The sequence below is a fragment of the Bufo bufo genome, chromosome 4 (assembly GCF_905171765.1).
Source record: "Bufo bufo chromosome 4, aBufBuf1.1, whole genome shotgun sequence".
Taxonomy (NCBI): Eukaryota; Metazoa; Chordata; class Amphibia; order Anura; family Bufonidae; genus Bufo; species Bufo bufo.
In genome coordinates this window covers 619,166,824-619,189,112 of record NC_053392.1, presented here as the reverse complement: position 1 = coordinate 619,189,112, position 22,289 = coordinate 619,166,824, and the positions used below count along the sequence as shown (strand labels likewise).

The window sequence follows — 22,289 nt, the reverse complement described above, 5'->3', positions numbered from 1 at the left end:
CTGAACCCAATAGAGCAGTTCACTTGTTAAAGACTAAACTTCAGACAGAAAGGCCACAAACAAACAGCAACTAACAAACCGCTGCAGTAAAGGCCGGGCCGAGCATTAAAGTGGAAGAAACACAGCGTCTGGTGATGTCCATTAGTTCAAGACGTCAGGCAGTCATTGCCAACAAAGGGTTTTAAATTGTATTGACAATTATTTAATTTGTCCAATTACTTTTGAACCCCTGAAATGAAGGTATGGAGTTTAAAATCTAACCCACTGAATTAAAGCTGAAAGTCTGAACTTCAACTGCATCTGAATTGTTTTGTTCAAAATCCATTGTGGTAATGTACAGAACAAAAATAAGAAAAATGTCATCTCTGTCCAAATATATATGGACCTAACTGTATATTTATGTAGTGCAGCAAGTCTACAATGTTATATGCCACTTATGCAAGAGGTGGGAGATTAGTTGTCCACCTTGCTCAGGGGCCCACCGGTAGATTCACCTGTACCCCTGTGGGCCACTCCGAGCTTGGCTCAGTTCACTTCAGGACCACATACAGCATCCCAACCGGCTGCATTTCCTTTAGTCCAGACCTCATAGGTTCAATATTGCCCACAGAGTTCCTTTTTACCGTTTTGCAAGTATGCTGTCTGATTGATGGTGGAAAAGGGTTTGATCACATGCAATGTCAGTACTGGGCATGCTATTGATAAAATTCAAGCATGTTTCAACTGAAATCACGTTCTCAATGTCGGTGCATACTGGTCGACTCACTATCCTGAGGATAGGTTATTAATATGGAAAACTGGACAACCATTTTAAGTTATACAGAAGACATGATTAGGCAGCAGGTCTCAGCAAGACTTGATTTCTGAATAAAAGACTTCTCACATTTTCCACATAAATATGGCTTCTGTGATGTCGACCAACAGTTGCTTGACAGGTGAAACATTTCCCACATTCTGAACATGAAAATGTCTTCTCATTTGTGTGAGTTCTCTGATGTCTGACAAGATTTGCTTTATACCAAAAGATTTACCCCATTCAAGACATGAAAATGGCTTCTCTCCTAAGTGGGTTCTTAGATGTTTCACAAGATTTGATTTCTGGCTAAAATGTTTCCCACATTCTGAGCATTAAAATGGATTCCCTCTTGTGTGACTTCTTAGATGTTGTATAAGCAATGATTTCACACCAAAACACTTCCCACATTCAGAACACATAAATGGCTTCTCCCCTGTGTGACTTCTCTGATGTTTAACAAGATTTGATTTCTGACCAAAACATTTCCCACATTCTGAACATGAAAATGGCTTCTCCCCTGTGTGACTTCTCTGATGGGCAACAAGATTTGATTTCCGACTAAAGCACTTTCCACATTCAAGACATGAAAATGACTTCTCCCCTGTGTGAGTTCTCTGATGTGCAACAAGATTTGATTTCCGACTAAAGCACTTTCCACATTCAAGACATGAAAATAGCTTCTCCCCTGTATGAGTTCTCTTATGTCTAACAAGACATGTTTTCAGACTAAAGCACTTTCCACATTCAAGACATGAAAAGGGCTTCTCCCCTGTGTGAGTTCTCTGATGCCGAAAAAAACTTGTTTGAGTCTTAAAGCATTTCCCACATTGTGAACATATAAATGGCTTCTCCTCTAAGTGGAGTTTTTCATGTTCCTCAACATGTGATTTCTTGCTAAAAGGTTTCACACATTTTGAAGATGAAAATGGCTTCTCTCCTGTGTGACTTATTACATGTTTTATAAGCATTGATTTCGCATCAAAATACTTACCACATTCAAGACACATACATGGCTTCACCCCTGTGTGAGCTCTCTGATGCCGAATAAAATTTGATTGATTGTTAAAGCCTTTCCCACATTTAGGACATGAATATGGATTCTCCCCTGTGTGAGTTCTCTGATGTGTAACTAGAATGGATTTCTGACTAAAGCACTTTCCACATTCAAGACATGAAAATGGCTTCTCTCCTGTATGAGTTCTCTGATGCCTAGTAAAACTTGATTGATTGTTAAAGCCTTTCCCACATACAGGACATGAATATGGATTCTCCCTTATGTGAGTTCTCTGATGTCTAACAAGACACGTTTTCAGACTAAAAGATTTCCCACATTCTGGGCATGAATATGGCTTTTCCTCTGAGTGAGTTCTCTGATGTCTAACTAGAATGGATTTCATGCTAAAAGATTTTCCACATTGAAGACCTAAAAATGACTTCTCCCCTGTATGAGTTCTCTGATGCCGAATAAAATTTGATTGATTGTTAAAGCGTTTCCCACATTCAGGACATGAATATGGATTCTCCCCTGTGTGAGTTCTCTGATGTGTAACAAGAATGGATTTCTGACTAAAGCACTTTTCACATTCAAGACATGAAAATGGCTTCTCCCCTGTATGAGTTCTCTGATGCCGAATAAAATTTGATTGATTGTTAAAGCCTTTCCCACATTCAGGACATGAATATGGATTCTCCCCAGTGTGAGTTCTCTGATGTGTAACTAAAATAGATTTCTGACTAAAGCACTTTCCACATTCAGGACATAAATATGGCTTCTCCCCTGTATGAGTTCTTTGATGCCGAATAAAATTTGATTGATCGTTAAAGCCTTTCCCACATTCAGGACATGAATACGGATTCTCCCCTATGTGAGTTCTCTGATGTCTAACTAGAATGGATTTCATGCTAAAAGATTTTCCACATGTCAAGCATGAAAATGACCCATTAACTCTGCAATTGCTCTCATGCAAAAAAAGATTAGATTTCTTTTTAAAACGTTTCTCACTATAAAAAATGTTCCCACATTTCTGCTTAGTTCTTGTTTTACCAATCAGTAATTGCTTGGATGAAGGTTTCTTGTGACCAGCAGTATCAGTGGATAGATCTCTGCTGTGAAGGACTGAGGGTACATTAGGAGTTATTGAATCATCTTGTGTGGTATTGTTATCTTCAGCTTCATGACGGGAAGATAAATGGAGATGTCCATAGGAGTCGCTCATCCAGTCTTCCACTGGAAAATGAAACAAAATTATATTATTTTCGCAGCTTTACTGAGACAATTGCAAGCCAGGAAATGTGATCACTACCATCTTCAGTAACCTGTAGAATCCCCTGCATAAACACACTGATATAAACTTTTCCCTACCACATATTGGTGCAACGTATCATTCTAAAACCACTGGTTGACTTGTTTCAGGATTGAGGGATCTCCTATCACTGGCGATTCCCTTTGCCCTTTTTGTCAGAAATAGGTGAGGCTCATCTATTCAAGTCCTTCAGGATCAAGATCTACCTCCTGTGATCTTGGCTACTTCCTTCTTGGCTGGACCTTATCAGTATAGAAATCCTTTGGTTTCCTCGGATCTCCAAAACTGCCCTCTCCCCCACCTTCCCCTGCTGGGCTTCCTGCAACATCTCCTGTGATGCTGGCCTGTACTGAACGGAGACTAGTTTGGTAAAAGTACTTTACACATTAACTTTTTTTTGCAGAGCCTCCGTCTTGTCTAAAAGGTTCACCTATTTTAAACTGTCTTTGATCGGTCTTTATATAGCTGGTATCTTGTCCTTATCATTGATGGTCTTGTGATGTGGAAAACAGTTTTTTGAAAATCAAAAGTACTTTCATCTCAGCAGGTTTGGTTTTATCAGTTTTTACTAGCTAATTTGCAGGTGTCCTCCTCCCCTTATTTCTCTTATCATTAGATGCCTTCACTTTTCCAGTTATTATTTCAACAGCTATTTACCCTTCATCCTTAGGACCAGGCCCTAATCTGTACTGATCTCCCCTGCAAGGTAGGAACCTGTTTGAGAGGGCATATGGACAACCGGAGCACTCTGACTCGAGATGTACCCCATGGTTCCACATACTACAGGTTCTTTGGCCTATCATATCATGTGACCTTTATTCTGAATCGGCATTTACCCTCCAATCATTTTCGTGTTTGTGATTGAATCTATTCACATTGTGTCACATTTTACTGGTGCCAATGAAGATCAAGGAATATTATGGCATTAAATTAATTCTTAATATTAATTGCATCATTCCTGGTGATGAAGAGGAGGTTTCTCTGAACTTCCTATCAATTGTCCCATTGATAAAGACATTTACAATCAAAAAGATTCATGAAAGATTTATGATTTACCATTCACAGTCACTGATATGGGTTTTTCAAGTCCACTCGTCGTTTCACCAGAACTTTCCTGCAATATGAAAGATATGAGAAAAATATACCCTGCTGCTAGTTTTTCTTATGTCCAGGCAAAAATGAAACACTTCTACAAGATATAAATTAGGCTACTTTTACACCAGCGGTTTTGCTGGATCCGTCATGGATCAGCAAAAACAGTTCCGTCATGATAATACAACCGTCTGCATCTAGATCCGGTTGTATTATCTTTAAAATAGCCATGATGGATCCGTCAAGAACTCCATTGAAAGTCAATGGGGGAAGGATCCGTTTTCTATTGTGTCCAAGAAAATGGATCCGTCCCCATTGACTTATATTGTGAGCCATGACGGATCCGTCTTGCTCCGCACCACATCGCGGACAGAAAAACGCTGCTTGCAGCGTTATTCTGTCCGCGATGGGGATGCAACCAAATAGAATGGAATGCATTCTGGTGCTCTCCATTTTCATCAGTTCAGTTTTGTCCCCATTGACAATGAATGGGGACAAACCGGATCTCAATAGCGGAAAGGGAAAGAGCAGAAGTGAAAATAGACTTAGAGATGAGCGAATTTCTTGAAATTTGCTTTGGGTCCAATTCGAACAAATCACTTCAAGAATTCTATTTGGGTCTGAATCGATTCTACCTCAATTACAAGTGCTCCGATTGGCCTGAGATCTGGTATATCACACTCTAAGATCTCCTAGGACACATATTATTTCTCTTGTGTCTCTTTTTCATTTCTTCTCTCCGCTCCCCCTTTTTAAGCCATTTAACATTAAATAATGTCAGAATGACACTGATATGTATAGCTCTGGGTATTTGGGCAGGCATCTGCCTCTAATACGGGACAACTTTTGGAATGTTTTTAATTTTAAAAAGCATAACACATGCGACGGCACGGTGTCTTTTTAACCCTTTCACACATTTGGTATTAGTAATGGCACCAGGCAGAGCAGCAGCTGCAGTACAGTATGGAACACCATGAACAGGCAGTCGCATCACTGGCTGATCATAAATAGCCAGCAATGGCAGATCTATTCATTGTCATCTGCTGGAAATGAGTGAAAATCCTCAAGGATCCATGTGCCTGAATTATTTTGACAAAGCTAATGTTTTGCAAACACGTAGGACAATTTTGCCTGCTTGGGTGGGAAAATGCCACCTGCCATGAGGAAAACCCTCCCTGAGATGACACAAGAAGCTGGAAAACATAGTACTGTGATAGCAAACTTGGCCATTTCCAGCCACTGTTCCAATCTGCATTCCCAGAAGTCCATAGGGTCAGGGAACAGGGTGTGTGCCAGAGAAGGACATAGTCCAGGTACAACTGAACCTAGCTGTTCAGAGTGGTGACTTAAATTTTGGTGAAGGAATGGAACTGCACTGCAATTACCACAACTAAGTGGTACAGCAGCAACTGCACTGCCAGCAACTTGGCCACGTGGGAGTTCAGTTTGCACACAAGCTAACTACTGGTTGCGAATAGATTTCCCATGGCCTCACATTCTGTTATCGATGTCTCATAATGGAACAGAAGACAAGGAGAAGGAGTATGAGCAGGAGAAGAAGCAGATGATGATAAAGTCACTGTACTGCTTGGGGATGTGGCCTGGCTGTCACAAAGAAGACTGGGAGAAAGAGGACAGACTTTATCGAATGCTGGCCAATTCTATTTTCCCACTGGATTTGGTGATGCTGTCTCATGTGCTGCAATAGAGCTCTGTTGCCAATGCTTGTGTTTGAATGTCAATGACATATTTTAATCCTGCAGATCAGTTTTGTGTGTTGGCCTTGTGGAGAAAAACAGCCATACATGAGTCGCTCGCACAGAGCTAGCGGCAGCCAAACTTGTTTTCAGTGGCATCACCAGTTCCCGAGCTCATCAAAATAGAAGTAGATCTGGCTCCGGCCATACATTGCCTCCACTCTTTATTGCAGCCACGCCATCACCCTTCTCCTCTGATGCCGCCTCCTCCTCAGCACACAGATCCCGCTCCCATGTCCTGTCCACCACAAAATCATCATCATAGTCCTAACCCTTCCCGTCACTTTTATTAGTAAGTGATATGTCATAGTGGGATCCTTGCCCCCACCCCACCCCCTACCGATTCCCTGTTCTTTGTTTGCCCATTTGACCCAAGTCACACTGTCGCCACAGATACTATTGCTGTTACCGTCACTACTACCACCACCACCACAGCTATGCATTGGGTCCTCCGCCTCTGCCTGAACCTCCTCCTTATGTCAGTCCTAACTCTGACACTTCTCACACAAGTCATTAACAGGAAGACTATTTGGATTACCTTCCACAGCACATGGGGTTTTGTTGCCTCTTCTTAGGAAACAAGAAGGTCCCTCATTAGAAGAGCGCAATTAAGAGACAGAGATGATGAAAATGAAAAGCTTCTCTGGAGCCGCAAGGAGGAGAGCAGCAGGAGGAATGCTGTGACTATTGGCTCAATGGCACATTGTCAGACTCAGCAGGCTAGGGAGACGCACAATGTCCTATATAAAAGCATCAGCAGCGTATATATGTAGTATATATACAGTGCGTGCAGAATTATTAGGCAAATGAGTATTTTGACCACATCATCCTCTTTATGCATGTTGTCTTACTCCAAGCTGTATAGGCTCGAAAGCCTACTACCAATTAAGCATATTAGGTGATGTGCATCTCTGTAATGAGAAGGGGTGTGGTCTAATGACATCAACACCCTATATGAGGTGTGCATAATTATTAGGCAACTTCCTTTACTTTGGCAAAATGGGTCAAAAGAAGGACTTGACAGGCTCAGAAAAGTCAAAAATAGTGAGATATCTTGCAGAGGGATGCAGCACTCTTAAAATTGCAAAGCTTCTGAAGCGTGATCATCGAACAATCAAGCGTTTCATTCAAAATAGTCAACAGGGTCGCAAGAAGCGTGTGGAAAAACCAAGGCGCAAAATAACTGCCCATGAACTGAGAAAAGTCAAGCGTGCAGCTGCCAAGATACCACTTGCCACCAGTTTGGCCATATTTCAGAGCTGCAACATCACTGGAGTGCCCAAAAGCACAAGGTGTGCAATACTCAGAGACATGGCCAAGGTAAGAAAGGCTGAAAGACGACCACCACTGAACAAGACACACAAGCTGAAACGTCAAGACTGGGCCAAGAAATATCTCAAGACTGATTTTTCTAAGGTTTTATGGACTGATGAAATGAGAGTGAGTCTTGATGGGCCAGATGGATGGGCCCGTGGCTGGATTGGTAAAGGGCAGAGAGCTCCAGTCCGACTCAGACGCCAGCAAGGTGGAGGTGGAGTACTGGTTTGGGCTGGTATCATCAAAGATGAGCTTGTGGGCCTTTTCGGGTTGAGGATGGAGTCAAGCTCAACTCCCAGTCCTACTGCCAGTTTCTGGAAGACACCTTCTTCAAGCAGTGGTACAGGAAGAAGTCTGCATCCTTCAAGAAAAACATGATTTTCATGCAGGACAATGCTCCATCACACGCGTCCAAGTACTCCACAGCGTGGCTGGCAAGAAAGGGTATAAAAGAAGAAAATCTAATGACATGGCCTCCTTGTTCACCTGATCTGAACCCCATTGAGAACCTGTGGTCCATCATCAAATGTGAGATTTACAAGGAGGGAAAACGGTACACCTCTCTGAACAGTGTCTGGGAGGCTGTGGTGTCCTTGCAAAGAAAGGTGGCTATATTGGTCACTGATTTGTTTTTGAATGTCAGAAATGTATATTTGTGAATGTTGAGATGTTATATTGGTTTCACTGGTAAAAATAAATAATTGAAATGGGTATATATTTGTTTTTTGTTAAGTTGCCTAATAATTATGCACAGTAATAGTCACCTGCACACACAGATATCCCCCTAAAATAGCTAAAACTAAAAACAAACTAAAAACTACTTCCAAAAATATTCAGCTTTGATATTAATGAGTTTTTTGGGTTCATTGAGAACATGGTTGTTGTTCAATAATAAAATTAATCCTCAAAAATACAACTTGCCTAATAATTCTGCACTCCCTGTATATATATACAGTGGGGGAAATAATTATTTGACCCCTCACTGATTTTGTAAGTTTGTCCAATGACAAAGAAATGAAAAGTCTCAGAACAGTATCATTTCAATGGTAGGTTTATTGTAACAGTGGCAGATAGCACATCAAAAGGAAAATCGAAAAAATAACTTTAAATAAAAGATAGCAACTGATTTGCATTTCATTGAGTGAAATAAGTATTTGAACCCTCTAACAAAAAAAGACTTAATACTTGGTGGAAAAACCCTTGTTTGCAAGCACAGAGGTCAAACGTTTCTTGTAATTGATGACCAAGTTTGCGCACATTTTAGGAGGAATGTTGGTCCACTCCTCTTTGCAGATCATCTCTAAATCCCTAAGGTTTCGAGGCTGTCTCTGTGCAACTCTGAGCTTGAGCTCCCTCCATAGGTTTTCGATTGGATTAAGGTCCGGAGACTGACTAGGCCACTCCATGACCTTAATGTGCTTCTTCTTGAGCCACTCCTTTGTTGCCTTTGCTGTATGTTTTGGGTCATTGTCGTGCTGGAACACCCATCCACGACCCATTTTCAGTTTCCTGGCAGAGGGAAGGAGGTTGTCGCTCAGGATTTCACGATACATGGCTCCGTCCATTTTCCCGTTTATGCGAATAAGTTGTCCTGTGCCCTTAGCAGAAAAACACCCCCAAAGCAAAATGTTTCCACCCCCATGCTTGACGGTGGGGACGGTGTTTTGGGGGTCATAGGCAGCATTTTTCTTCCTCCAAACACAGCGAGTTGAGTTAATGCCAAAGAGCTCTATTTTGGTCTCATCAGACCACAGCACCTTCTCCCAGTCACTCTCTGAATCATTCAGGTGTTCATTGGCAAACTTCAGACGGGCCTGCACATGTGCCTTCCTGAGCAGGGGGACCTTGCGAGCCCTGCAGGATTTTAATCCATTGCGGTGTAATGTGTTTCCAATGGTTTTCTTGGTGACTGTGGTCCCTGCTAATTTGAGGTCATTAACTAACTCCTCCCGTGTAGTTCTAGGATGCTTTTTCACCTTTCTCAGAACCATTGACACCCCACGAGGTGAGATCTTGCGTGGAGCCCCAGAGCGAGGTCGATTGATGGTCATTTTGTGCTCCTTCCATTTTCGAACAATCGCACCAACAGTTGTCACCTTCTCTCCCAGCTTCTTGCTAATGGTTTTGTAGCCCATTCCAGCCTTGTGCAGGTCTACAATTTTGTCTCTGACATCCTTGGACAGCTCTTTGGTCTTTCCCATGTTGGAGAGTTTGGAGTCTGCTTGATTGATTGATTCTGTGGACAGGTGTCTTTTATACAGGTGACTAGTTAAGACAGGTGTCCTTAATGAGGGTGACTAATTGAGTAGAAGTGTCTAACCACTCTGTGGGAGCCAGAACTCTTAATGGTTGGTAGGGGTTCAAATACTTATTTCACTCAATGAAATGCAAATCAGTTGCTATCTTTTATTTAAAGTTATTTTTTCGATTTTCCTTTTGATGTGCTATCTGCCACTGTTACAATAAACCTACCATTGAAATGATACTGTTCTGAGACTTTTCATTTCTTTGTCATTGGACAAACTTACAAAATCAGTGAGGGGTCAAATAATTATTTCCCCCACTGTATATATATATATATATATATATATATATATATATATGATGCACCCCTCTGTATTGCTAGTGTGTATATATATATATATAACAATACATTGGGGGCATTAAATATAGTGCAGAAGCGATCATTGAATATACTAGGGGGAGGGGGGAATTATATATACTAAAGAGGGCGCCATAGTATATACTAAGGGTAGAGGGGGGTGCATTATATATATTATAGAGGGGGCCATTGCATATACTATGGGGGAGGGGGGCATTCTATATATACTATGAATACAGAAGTTGCATTATACTATGAGAGGGTCTGTGACAGCATTTTACATACTAGCACAACAGGGGGCATTATCCTACAGGGGACATTATACATATGGGCACTACAGGGGGTGCATTATATGTAGTGGCACTACAGGGGTATTATAATACAGGGGTTCATTATAACTACCGTGGACACTGCAGCAGGGCTTTATAAATACTGGGGCACTATAGGGGGCTTTATGACTACTGTGGTCTCTATAGGGGTGCCTTGTAGAGGGACCTTGCTACTGTTGGAGCACTGTAGGGGCCTATATTTCTACTACCGGCCCTATAGGGGAATTTTTTATATTGTGGGTACTTTGTGGGCATTATTATTGACCACAATATGGAGGGCATTACTACTAACGGGGTTGCTATTTAGGGTACTGTAGGGGGCACAGTTACTACTGGGGGCAGTCTGGGAGCACTATTACTATGGGGTCAACTATCTGAATGGCACTATTATTTCTGCAGTATAGCATTTGGAGCACTGGTGATGACAGCGGGCACAGTATTGGGTTAGCAGCAGGATGACAATGTTGGGGCACCAGGAGAAGGAGGATGATGCTAGAATAGTGAGGCATATAAGTTGTTTTTGTCAAACTCTGCAGAGACGAGACACGGCTGAAATAATCTGTCATGGAGGTCTGGTCTGAATGTAGAAGATGACAAATGAGAACGTCTACATCAGATGAGACATCACTGTATGTAAGAGGTATGTGTGCTGTATGTAATGTCCATCCACATGTCTTTAACAGTAGAGCTGGGGGAGGGGGTTGGATTCAGAATATAGATAGATAGATAAAATTAGTTACAAATGTTGTACTTTATATCTGCGAGGCGGGGGAGGGGGGGGGGGGGGTTGGGGCCTAATACTAAGTTTTGCTATGGGGCCCCATGATTTCTATGTACGCCCTTGCTCCACTGCATACTGCCACAGTGTCTCGGGGTCATCTGCCGGGTCTCCCTCATTGCCCTGTAGCTCCTCCTGCTCCTCCTCTCCTGTCACCTGTGCAGAAAAACCACCCATTTCTGTATCCATTGCTTGTGCATGAATGTCCTCCTCTAGTACAGCCCCCACAGGGCTCATGTGGCCGTGAGATGTAGGCGCCACGTCTCCTGTCCCCTGGCCAGCCAGATTTAGCAGCATATTCTTCAGGACATGAAGCAGTGGAATGACGTTGTTCATCCCATAGTCCTCGTGACTGGCAAATAAAGTGGCCTCCTCAAAGGGCCTGAGCAAACAGCAGGTGTCACGCAAGAGCTGCCACTGGCTAACGTCAAAGTTACACAGTGCAGCACTCCTATCTGTCTGCATCATCAAGAAATCGTTTTCGGCCTTCCTCTGCTCATATAGTCGATGCAACATGTGGAGGGTGGAGTTCCAACAGGTGGAAACATCGCATATCAGCCAATGTTGGGGAATGCCATTCTGCCTTTGCAGCTCAAGAAGGGTGTGCTGTGCAGTTTAAGAGTGGCTGAAGTGCATGCACAGTTTCCTGGCCATTTTCAGGATGTCTTGCAGATGGGTGGAAGACTTCAGGAACTGCTTTATAACCAGATTAAACACGTGCGGCAAGCAGGGGGCATGGCTCAGCCCTTCTTGACACAGTGCCGACACAATGTTCTTCCCGTTATGGGAACTATAAAATAGTGTAAGAAAAATGCTAAAAAATATAAAAAAATTTAAATATAAAAATTCAAAATCACCCCCCTTTCCCCATGTACTCTAAATAAAAATGTAAACAATAAAAAAAATATACACATCATGGGTATCACCACATGCGAAAACGCCTGTACCATTAAAATATAAAAATATTTTTCCCATATGGAAAACGGCGAAATGGAAAAAAGTAAAAATGGACAATTCGCAGTTTTTTTTAACTTCACGTCCCACAAAAAAAAAAATATATAAAATTGATCAAAAAGCCTTACACATCCCAGATTGGTATCAATGAAAAGCAAAGATTGCCCCGCAAAAAAATGAGCATCTCCGTACACATAACTACAAAAACATTATAGGGATCAGTATATGGAGATGAAGAGGAAACATTTTTTTCAGTATTAAAATGCAATACTATACACATGTGGTATCACCGTTATACGGTATGGGGAACGCTGTAAAAACAAAACCCATAAAACTGCTGCGGAATTGTGTAATTTTTCCAATTTCACCCCATTAGAATTTTTTTTCCAGCTCCACATAATAAAGGTTGGAATTAGAAAATGCAACTGTCCTGCAAAAGACCTCGCAGCCCCGTATAGCGTCACACGTTACGGTTTTGTCACTGGTTACCAAAAACGTGATGTTACGCCCTCCCTGAGAGTACATAAGGTCAGCCTGGCACAGTTTACACAGATACCTCTTGTCCGCATGGGCACAGGAAGGCACGGGGAGTGAGAGAGGGTGATCCACGCTACCTTCAGCATGATACAACACTCGCTCACAACCCTGACAAGCTGAGAGAGCCTTTCCACTGCCCCAGTGAAACAGAGCACTGCCAGCCCAGTAGACTGTCACCAGTTCCTCGTTAGAGATAAGCCCGGTCCGTTAACGGGATTATATTGAGTCTGGAACCAACCCGGGTAGCGTATGACATAATGCGGAAACACGGACATGGGGATTTGTGGATCGAGATGCAGAACAGTGCAAGATTAATTTATATATTTAATTGCCTTAAGGGCGCACTAGACACAACACTTTATACACACTAGGGCTGCACGATATGGGAATTTTGTGCGATTGCGATTAGGGCCCTAAAAATTGCGATAACGATGTGCGATGCAATATTTTAAGGGAATTGTGCTAGAGGTCTATTTGCTTGGATTTTCCCATATGAGCCGCTGACGTGGCTGGGTATGACATAGTTATGGGGGATCTGTGGAGGACGCTGTTGTGGGGGATCTGTGGAGGACGCTGTTGTGGGGGATCTGTGGAGGACGCTATTGTGGGGGATCTGTGGAGGACGCTGTTGTGGGGGATCTGTGGAGGACGCTGTTGTGGGGGATCTGTGGAGGACGCTGTTGTGGGGGATCTGTGGAGGACGCTGTTGTGGGGGATCTGTGGAGGACGCTGTTGTGGGGGATCTGTGGAGGACGCTGTTGTGGGGGATCTGTGGAGGACGCTGTTGTGGGGGATCTGTAGAGGACGCTGTTGTGGGGGATCTGTGGAGGACGCTGTTGTGGGGGATCTGTGGAGGACGCTGTTGTGGGGGATCTGTGGAGGACGCTGTTGTGGGGGATCTGTGGAGGACGCTGTTGTGGGGGATCTGTGGAGGACGCTGTTGTGGGGGATCTGTGGAGGACGCTGTTGTGGGGGATCTGTGGAGGACGCTGTTGTGGGGGATCTGTGGAGGACGCTGTTGTGGGGGGATCAGTGGAGGACGCTGTTGTGGGGGATCAGTGGAGGACGCTGTTGTGGGGGGATCTGTGGAGGACGCTGTTGTGGGGGATCTGTGGAGGACGCTGTTGTGGGGGATCTGTGGAGGACGCTGTTGTGGGGGATCTGTGGAGGACGCTGTTGTGGGGGATCTGTGGAGGACGCTGTTGTGGGGGATCTGTGGAGGACGCTGTTGTGGGGGATCTGTGGAGGACGCTGTTGTGGGGGATCTGTGGAGGACGCTGTTATGGGGGATGTGTGCTATGACACATAGGGCCATGAGGGGGGCCAGCATAAGATGCTATATGTGTGTTTTATGCTGGCCCCGCTCATGGCCCTATGTGTCCCCTCATGTGTCCTAAACTGCGCACATAACTGGCTTTGTGTGTAAAGTATTTTACTAGTGTGTGAAAAAATCTCTCTCCTATTGATAACAGGTCCAGCCTCTGTACTCACTGTCACTATGAATGCACTGCAGCGAGCGGGCCGGCCGGCGTGTGAGTCACTTGGTAACGCTCCTCCCACTTCAGGAAGCAGGAGCGTTACTAAGTGACGTCAGTCACACGCCGCCGGTCCCGCTCGCTGCCGTGCGTTCATAGTGACAGTGAGTACAGAGGCTGCCATGTTATCAATAGGAGAGAGCTTGTTTCACACACTAGTAAAATACTTTACACACAAAGCCAGTTATGTGCGCGGAGCCCCTTAATATATAATCGCGGCATTTGCCATATCGCATTTGCCGATAATCGCGATTCGATAATTTTTTCGATTTATCGTGCAGCCCTACTACACACAGATATATACAATGGCCAGATGTACAAATACAGATGGTACTATCAATTAGCAAATGAAAGTCAGTTCCCGGATAAAGGCGTAATACTTTAGCTGCGATGGTGTTACGGCTGAGGATGGGGAAAACCCTCAGCCGTGCGATGCCAGAAGATGGAAAGGTTGCTACTTGGCCAGAACCACAGAATTAGGGAGCAGGTCACCTCCTAGAGCTTCCCTAATCTGACCCTGACTCCTAGCTGCATGAGCCGCCCTTGAAGGTAGGAGGGCTCATGCTCAGGAACCTCGGATCCCTACTGACCCTCCGCCGAACCCTGAACTAGGAGCTGGGTAGACAGCCCATTCCTCCTGGACGCGGAGCAACAGGAGTCTAAAGTGGCCAAGCTATAAAGAAAGGGGAACAGAAACAGACATATGGCAATGGCAGGTAAGTGCAACAAGTACCACACCTACCTGCCACAGACAAAGGAGCCTGGAACCCAAGTATAAGTGCTGCTGTCCACAAACACAAGAGACAGAGCACACACCACACAGGAAGCCAGGAAACCATACGCTGTAATAATCAAGCATAACACAAACACATCTTCATAACATCGGGTATCACATTCTATGACCACAAGGGTGGCCCTTACTGGCAGATGGTATCTGAGACCAGGAGGGTGCCTCCAGCCCACTACAAGGCTGGAGTACCCCTCAGCTTCTGAAACACCACAGAAGCTATATATGCCCAAGTAGCCACACCCACAATCAGACACACCCAGTGGACACACACTAGGAAGGGAATTAACCCTTCACACACCAGGGAAGGGAAGACAGCAACTTTAAGGGAAAGTGCACACAACTCAAACCCTGTGCACACCTATAAAGGCAGGTTGCCAGGTGCAACCGCATGCACATTGCAGCAAGCTGCCCAGCACCAGCTCAGGCTGCCAAACTGCAATACAACCACATGTTGCCAGCGGCAACCACAAGTGAGGCAACAAACTAGCGGCCCTCACCTGTGGATGAAAATAAAACCAAACCGCAGGCAACAGCATGCGGATCCTGAGTCACGACCATAACCATGGTCGTGACAGATGGTGAATGCTGTAGCCACACGGGGGGCAGTGACATAAGCAGGTTTTCCAAGGTTCCTCCAAACACGTTACACGACGTGACCCCCTTCAGAGAAGGACCAAGGCCTGTGCCCTGCGCGGTCATTTTAACCCTCAGTCAGTGACGCCCTCCCTCCTGTTTTGAAGCAGGGCCACCTGTGGAGCCCGATTTCCTCTGCCCAACTACCCCTCACCCTGAGCAGATGGCAGGCATTAAATCATCACTCCGCATATTCCTCACAGCCGGCCTCTACATAACTTTGGCGGATTCACTGCCTGTCTAAATCTATGCCAGCTCCCTTGATAATATAGACTTAGACCATTTTCTACACCTAAAACAGGCATAGAAAATGACACATGAGACGGGTCAAAAAGTGGCGTATATATGTTATTAAATGAACCACATCAATAGTAATTAACTCCTTCATGTACCTCACATGTACCCCACCATGTTGCCCAGTATGTGAAGAGTAAGTTGATGAGGTTACTACTAATGTGAGGCATATGGTTTATGAACCTAAACTTCCATGTGCTAATCAAGTTCCTCACATAATGGGCAATCGATATTTTGCACACAAAAAATAAAAATAAATAAAAAAATACACATTAACCTCATGTTGTGTATTTTTTGTGTTTTGTGTTGCATCGAATGGTATAGAGTATTGCAATACTTTTACTTGGTATCAAACTCTAGTCTGCAGTAGTACTTATAGAAACATAGAATGTGTCGGCAGATAAGAACCATTTGGCCCATCTAGTCTGCCCAATATACTGAATACTATGGATAGCCCCTGGCCCTATCTTATATGAAGGATGGCCTTATGCCTATCCCATGCATGCTTAAAGGGATTCTGTCATGAGATTTGAGCCCTATAAGCTAAACATATGGCCAGGTCCATACTAATAACATGAATCCTAAACTGCCCTTATTAAACCTGCTTGTGGCTCTATTAGCCCCAAAAAATGGTTTTTATAAGCTGTCACTTACCTACCTAAGGTGCCCAATGGGTTTTACGTTAACCCAGGGTGCCCGCCCGCACCCCTCACCGTCTGGTGCCCAGCGCTGCCTTCCTCACCTCAGCCCCGCCTCCGCAATCCTCCCGTCCCTCTGCTAGATCCGGCGCCTGCGCACTAGGCTCAGCCTGATGCACCACAGACTCCTGGCAGCGGCTTCGTTGAGCACCAGACGGCGAGGGGTGCGGGGGCGGGCACCCTGGGTTAACATAAAACCCATTGGGCACCTTAGGTAGGTGAGTGACAGCTTATAAAAACCAATTTTTTGGGCTAATAGAGCCACAAGCAGGTTTAATAAGGGCAGTTTAGGATTCATGTTATTAGTACGGGGATGGCCATATGTTTAGCTTATAGGGCTCAAATCTCATGACAGAATCCCTTTAAACTCCTTCACTGTATTTGCAGCTACCACTTCTGCAGGAAGGCTATTCCATGCATCCACTACTCTCTCAGTAATGTAATACTTCCTGATATTACTTTTAAACCTTTGCCCCTCTAATTTAAAACTATGTCCTCTTGTAGCAGTTTTTCTTCTTTTAAATATTCTTTCCTCTTTTACCTTGTTGATTCCCTTTATGTATCTAGAAGTTTCCATCATATCCCCTCTGTCTCGTCTTTCTTCCAAGCTATACATGTTAAGGCCCTTTAACCTTTCCTGGTAAGTTTTATCCTGCAATCCATGTACTAGTTTAGTAGCTCTTCTCTGAACTCTCTCTAGAGTATCAATATCCTTCTGGAGATATGGTCTCCAGTACTGAGCACAATACTCCAGATGAGGTCTCACTAGTGCTCTGTAGAGCGGCATGAGCGCCTCCCTCTTTCTACTGGTAATGCCTCTCCCTATACACCCAAGCATTCTGCTAGCATTTCCTGCTGCTCTATGACATTGTCTGCCTACCTTTAAGTCTTCTGAAATAATGACCCCTAAATCCCTTTCCTCAGATACTGAGGTTAGGACTGTATCACTGATTGTATATTCTGCTCTTGGGTTTTTACGCCCCAGGTGCATTATCTTGCACTTATCAACATTAAATTTTAGTTGCCAGATTTTTAACCATTCCTCTAGTTTTCCTAAATCCTTTTCCAATTGCCCCCTTATAGTTCTGCTAGTAGAAAAAAAAATGTCCCCTTATTTGTGCCAGTAGAAAAAAGTGTTCCACTATATATACTCACATATATTTTGGTAATTAACTGACAAAGCTGCAATTAAACATCCCTCCCCATCTACAAAAACACTGCACACTGGTATTGACAATATACAATGTCCTATCAATGCAGTAAAATGCGTTGAATAAAAGCGTAGATTGATGCAGTACAACACGTGAAATAACTGGTATATTGATGCAGTTGTACAATTCATTATATTAAACTGCACGGTATAATGATGCTATACAATACATTATATTAAACTTTTATACTGAGGCCCTCAAATAAGCTAAAATGCGAATTACAATCGGTAAGTAACTCCTTAAGGACACAGCCCTATTGCACCTTAAGGACTTGGCCATTTTTTGCAAATCTGACTAGTGTCACTTTATGTGGTGATAACTTTAAAACGCTTTGACTTATCCAGGCCGTTCTGAGATTGTTTTTTCGTCACATATTGTACTTCATGACACTGGTAAAATGGAGTAAATATTTTTTTTTCAAAAACCAACTTTTTAAGGACCAGTTCAGGTCTGAAGTCACTTTGCGAGGCTTACATAATAGAAACCACCCAAAAATTACCCCATTCTAGAAACTACACTCCTCAAGGTATTCAAAACTGATTTTACAAACGTCGTTAACCCTTTAGGTGTTCCACAAGAATGAATGGAAAATAGAGATACAATTTCAAAATTTCACTTTTTTGGCAGATTTTCCATTTTTATATTTTTTTTCCAGTTACAAAGCAAGGGTTAACAGCTAAACAAAACTCAATATTTATGGCCCTGATTCTGTAGTTTACAGACACACCCCATATGTGGTCGTAAACTGCTGTACGGGCACACGGCAGAGCGCAGAAGGAAAGGAATGCCATACGGTTTTTGGAAGGCAGATTTTGCTGGACTGGTTTTTTTGACACCATGTCCCATTTGAAGCCCCCCTGATGCACCCCTAGAGTAGAAACTCCATAAAAGTACCCCCATATAAAAAACTACACCCCTAAAGGTATTCAAAACTGAGTTTACAAAAGTCGTTAACCCTTTAGGTGTTCCACAAGAATTAATGGAAAATAGAGATACAATTTAAAAATTTCACTTTTTTGGCAGATTTTCCATTTTAATATATTTTTTCCAGTTACACAGCAAGGGTTAACAGCCAAACAAAACTCAATATTTATGGCCCTGATTCTGTAGTTTACAGAAACAGCCCATGTGTGGTCGTAAACTGCTGTACGGGCACACGGCAGGGCGCAGAAGGAAAGGAGCGTGTGGTTTTTGGAAGGCAAATTTTGCTGGACTGGTTTTTTTGACACCATGTCCCATTTGAAGCTCCCCTGATGCACCCCTAGAGTAGAAACTGCAAAAAAGTGACCCCATTTTAGAAACTACGGGATAGGGTGGAAGTTTTGTTGGTACTAGTTTAGGGTACATATGATTTTTGGTTGCTCTATATTACACTTTTTGTGAGGCAAGGTAACAAGAAATAGCTGTTTTGGCACAGTTTTATTTTTTTTTTGTTATTTACAACATTCATCTGACAGGTTAGATGATGTGATAATTTTATAGAGCAGGTTGTCACAGACGCGGCAATACCTAATATGTATAAAAAAAAAATATTTATGAAAGTTTTACACAATGATTTCATTTTTGAAACAAAAATAAATCATATTTTTGTGTCTCCATAGTCTGAGAGCCATAGTTTTTTCAGTTTTTAGGCGATTATCTTAGGTAGGGTCTCATTTTTTGCGGGATGAGATGACGATTTGATTGGCACTATTTTGGGGTGCATATGAATTTTTGATCGCTTGCTATTACACTTTTTGTGATGTAAGATGACAAAAAATGGCTTTTGTAGAAACCTACCTGATGATCCAGTGGGATATTTGGTTTCTCCCCTGGACAGTCCTGGGAATACTGAGGACTGGGACATCTCTCTGGTGGATTTCTCTGACTGGATCCATCTATAGGAAAAACACACGGTGACTGAATACATTGTCTATATCCAGTGATGAGTGAATCTGTGATGGTGGCCGGTCCGTGGCTGCTGACATCTCCTTGTTCCTTGGAGGTCGTTGGAGCTCTTACCCAACTCCCTGCTCCGGTGGTCCATACCTGTTGACATTTCATTGTTCTGTCCACAGCGTGCTGATCTGTGGCCAGCTCTTGGCCTGCAGTGGCTTTGACCGCCTGTAGGGCATGTGCTTCCTCTGGTTATTAAAGGGCCAGCATGTGTGGCCCTAATCTGTCCACTCTATGGCTAGCCTCCCTGGGATATTTAAGGCACCCTCCCCTGTGGAATGGAGCCTGAGTAAGAGGTTCTAGTTGCTAGATTCCTGACAAGGAGATCCACTCTTGAGTTCAGTTGCACATTTACACTGCTTTCAGACGAGCGAGTGTGACGCTGCAGACTTGCAGCGCAGCACCCGTCCTGAACTTCCAGCACTGCTAGGGTCGCATAGCATTATATTGATTTATGATGCTATGTAACCCTTAGAGGACTGGAATGGATTGGATAACACAAACATTATGATGTCAGTGTTATCCAATACGTTCCAGAACTGTAAGCGTTACATAGCGCCATAAATCAGTATAATGCGACCCCGGCAGTGCTGGGAGGTCAGGACGGGTGCTGTGCTGCGAGTCTGGAGCGTGACACTTGCTCATCTGAAAGCGGCCTTATTCACCTCTGCCTGTTAACTGGATTTAACTTATTGCTGCCTGACCTGACCTCTGCCTGTTTCTAGTACTGACCCTGTGCTGCCTACTCTGATCTTTGCACTGTTTACTGCATTACACAAACGCTCCTTGTCTTTGCTTGTCTTGTGGCTACAGTTCTGACTGATCCCTTGGTGCTTTTCATTGGTATCTCTTGATCCCAGAGGGTCAGCAGCCACTGAACAGAGACTACTTCCAAAGGTAGTGGCCTAGTGGTTCCCCTGCAGTGATGTCCATATGGATTAAAGGGTAAAGACTGGGGATGGGGGGGAAGGTAATCTAGCTGCTCCTTTAGCAGTAGCCCCAGCCAAATCTGTGGCACAGCACATCTACACCTGCACTCTGATTCAAAACTGTTCTCTCCTCTACAGTCATGGAAGGTCTCCTCTTACCCGGTGATGTGAGGGACTGGTGATTCTCCATCAAGAGGTCCTTGTACAGATCCTTTTGTCCTTCTAAATACTCCCACTCCTCCATGGAGAAATAGACAGCGACATCCTGACACCTTACAGGAACCTGACAACACAAGGACACAGTCATTACCAGACCCCTCCCTTGGCGTTATTGTATAATGTCCCAGCATTCCCAGCAGCGCTCACCTCTCCGCTCAGCAGCTCAGTGATCCTGGTGGTAAGTTCTAGGATCTTCTGCTCATGTATCAGGGAATGAGGTGGAGGCTCGGTGATGGGGCTCTGGGTCCTGCTCCGTCCTCCTGACACACGGGGTGTCACACACTCACCAGACGACTTCTTCACTACTGTGTAATCCTGTGTATGGGGAGACGCCGATCACTACAGAGATTCTAAGAATCCTTCACCTTTCCAGTCATTTCCCTGGTTTATTACTAGAGATAAAAGTGATGTCATGTGAGACTCTAACCTCTCCAGTTATCAAGGAGATGAGCTCCAGGGTGAGGTCTAATATCCTTGCAGACATGTGGTTTATGTCCTTGTACAGATCCTTGTGTTGTTCTAAATACTCCCACTCTTCCATGGAGAAATAGACAGCGACATCCTGACACCTTATAGGAACCTGACAACACAAGGACACAGTCATTACCAGACCCCTCCCTTGGCGTTATAGTATAATGTCCCAGCATTCCCAGCAGCGCTCACCTCTCCGCTCAGCAGCTCAGTGATCCTGGTGGTAAGTTCTAGGATCTTCTGCTCATGTATCAGGGAATGAGGTGGAGGCTCGGTGATGGGGCTCTGGGTCCTGCTCCATCTTCCTGACACACGGGGTGTCACACACTCACCAGACGACTTCTTCACTACTGTGTAATCCTGTGTATGGGGAGACGCCGATCACTACAGAGATTCTAAGAATCCTTCACCTTTCCAGACATTTCCCTGGTTTATTACTAGAGATAAGAGTGGTGTCATGTGAGACTCTCACCTCTCCGGTTATCAAGGAGATGATCTCCAGGGTGAGGTCTAGTATCCTTGCAGCCATGTGGTGTCTGTCCTTCTCCATCCTTGGTGGGTCCTTAATGGAAAGGACCATTGTCTTTAAAAAGAAGAGAGTCCTGTACCTAAGAAACCTGAGGGAAAGAAGGAGGATTGTGAACAAAATCACATCTTACATGAAGTAAAGTGTCTCAAAAATTAGGAATGACAAAAGTCTACCAATATTGTACAACGGAGATGACTTAGCTATTGAGGTGTCCTATACATACCAGACTGGTGACCATAATAAATCAGTCAGCCGGCCTCCTGCTATACAGTGAATACAGTGTTACACAGGATACACATCGCAGTCTACCACATACAGCAGACGGTTCTCATTTTATTTTTACTGTAAATGTCTTTATTAATGGGACGACTGATAGAAAGTTCACAGACACTTGATCTGACATGCTTTCTGCAGCCTTTGAGAATTTGAAAGTTTTCCAATGTAATGACCCACATTTGGTCTCAGGACTGTGTTTAAAGTGTACCTGAGTTTTCAAAAAAGGTTTGCATAATGGCAGTGCGTCTTTGTACAGTCTGTGAAGGAACTGTTATGTTTGGGCTTACCGTAAGTTTATTTCAGC

At 43.8% G+C, this 22,289-nt stretch overlaps 1 protein-coding gene across 1 annotated transcript; it reads right to left on the bottom strand.

Annotated features, from left to right (window-relative positions):
- Positions 1–877: 877 nt before the first annotated feature.
- On the bottom strand, positions 878–21,409 carry LOC120999661 (oocyte zinc finger protein XlCOF6-like). The gene is made up of 5 exons (XM_040430662.1): positions 21,373–21,409; positions 20,650–20,773; positions 19,406–19,503; positions 4,156–4,213; positions 878–3,023 (listed from the first exon to the last, which is right to left on the bottom strand). The coding sequence occupies exons 2-5, from the start codon at positions 20,732–20,734 to the stop codon at positions 1,129–1,131; spliced, it is 2,136 nt and encodes a 711-aa protein (XP_040286596.1). The 5' UTR covers positions 20,735–20,773; positions 21,373–21,409; the 3' UTR covers positions 878–1,128.
- Between the last annotated feature and the right edge of the window lie 880 nt (positions 21,410–22,289).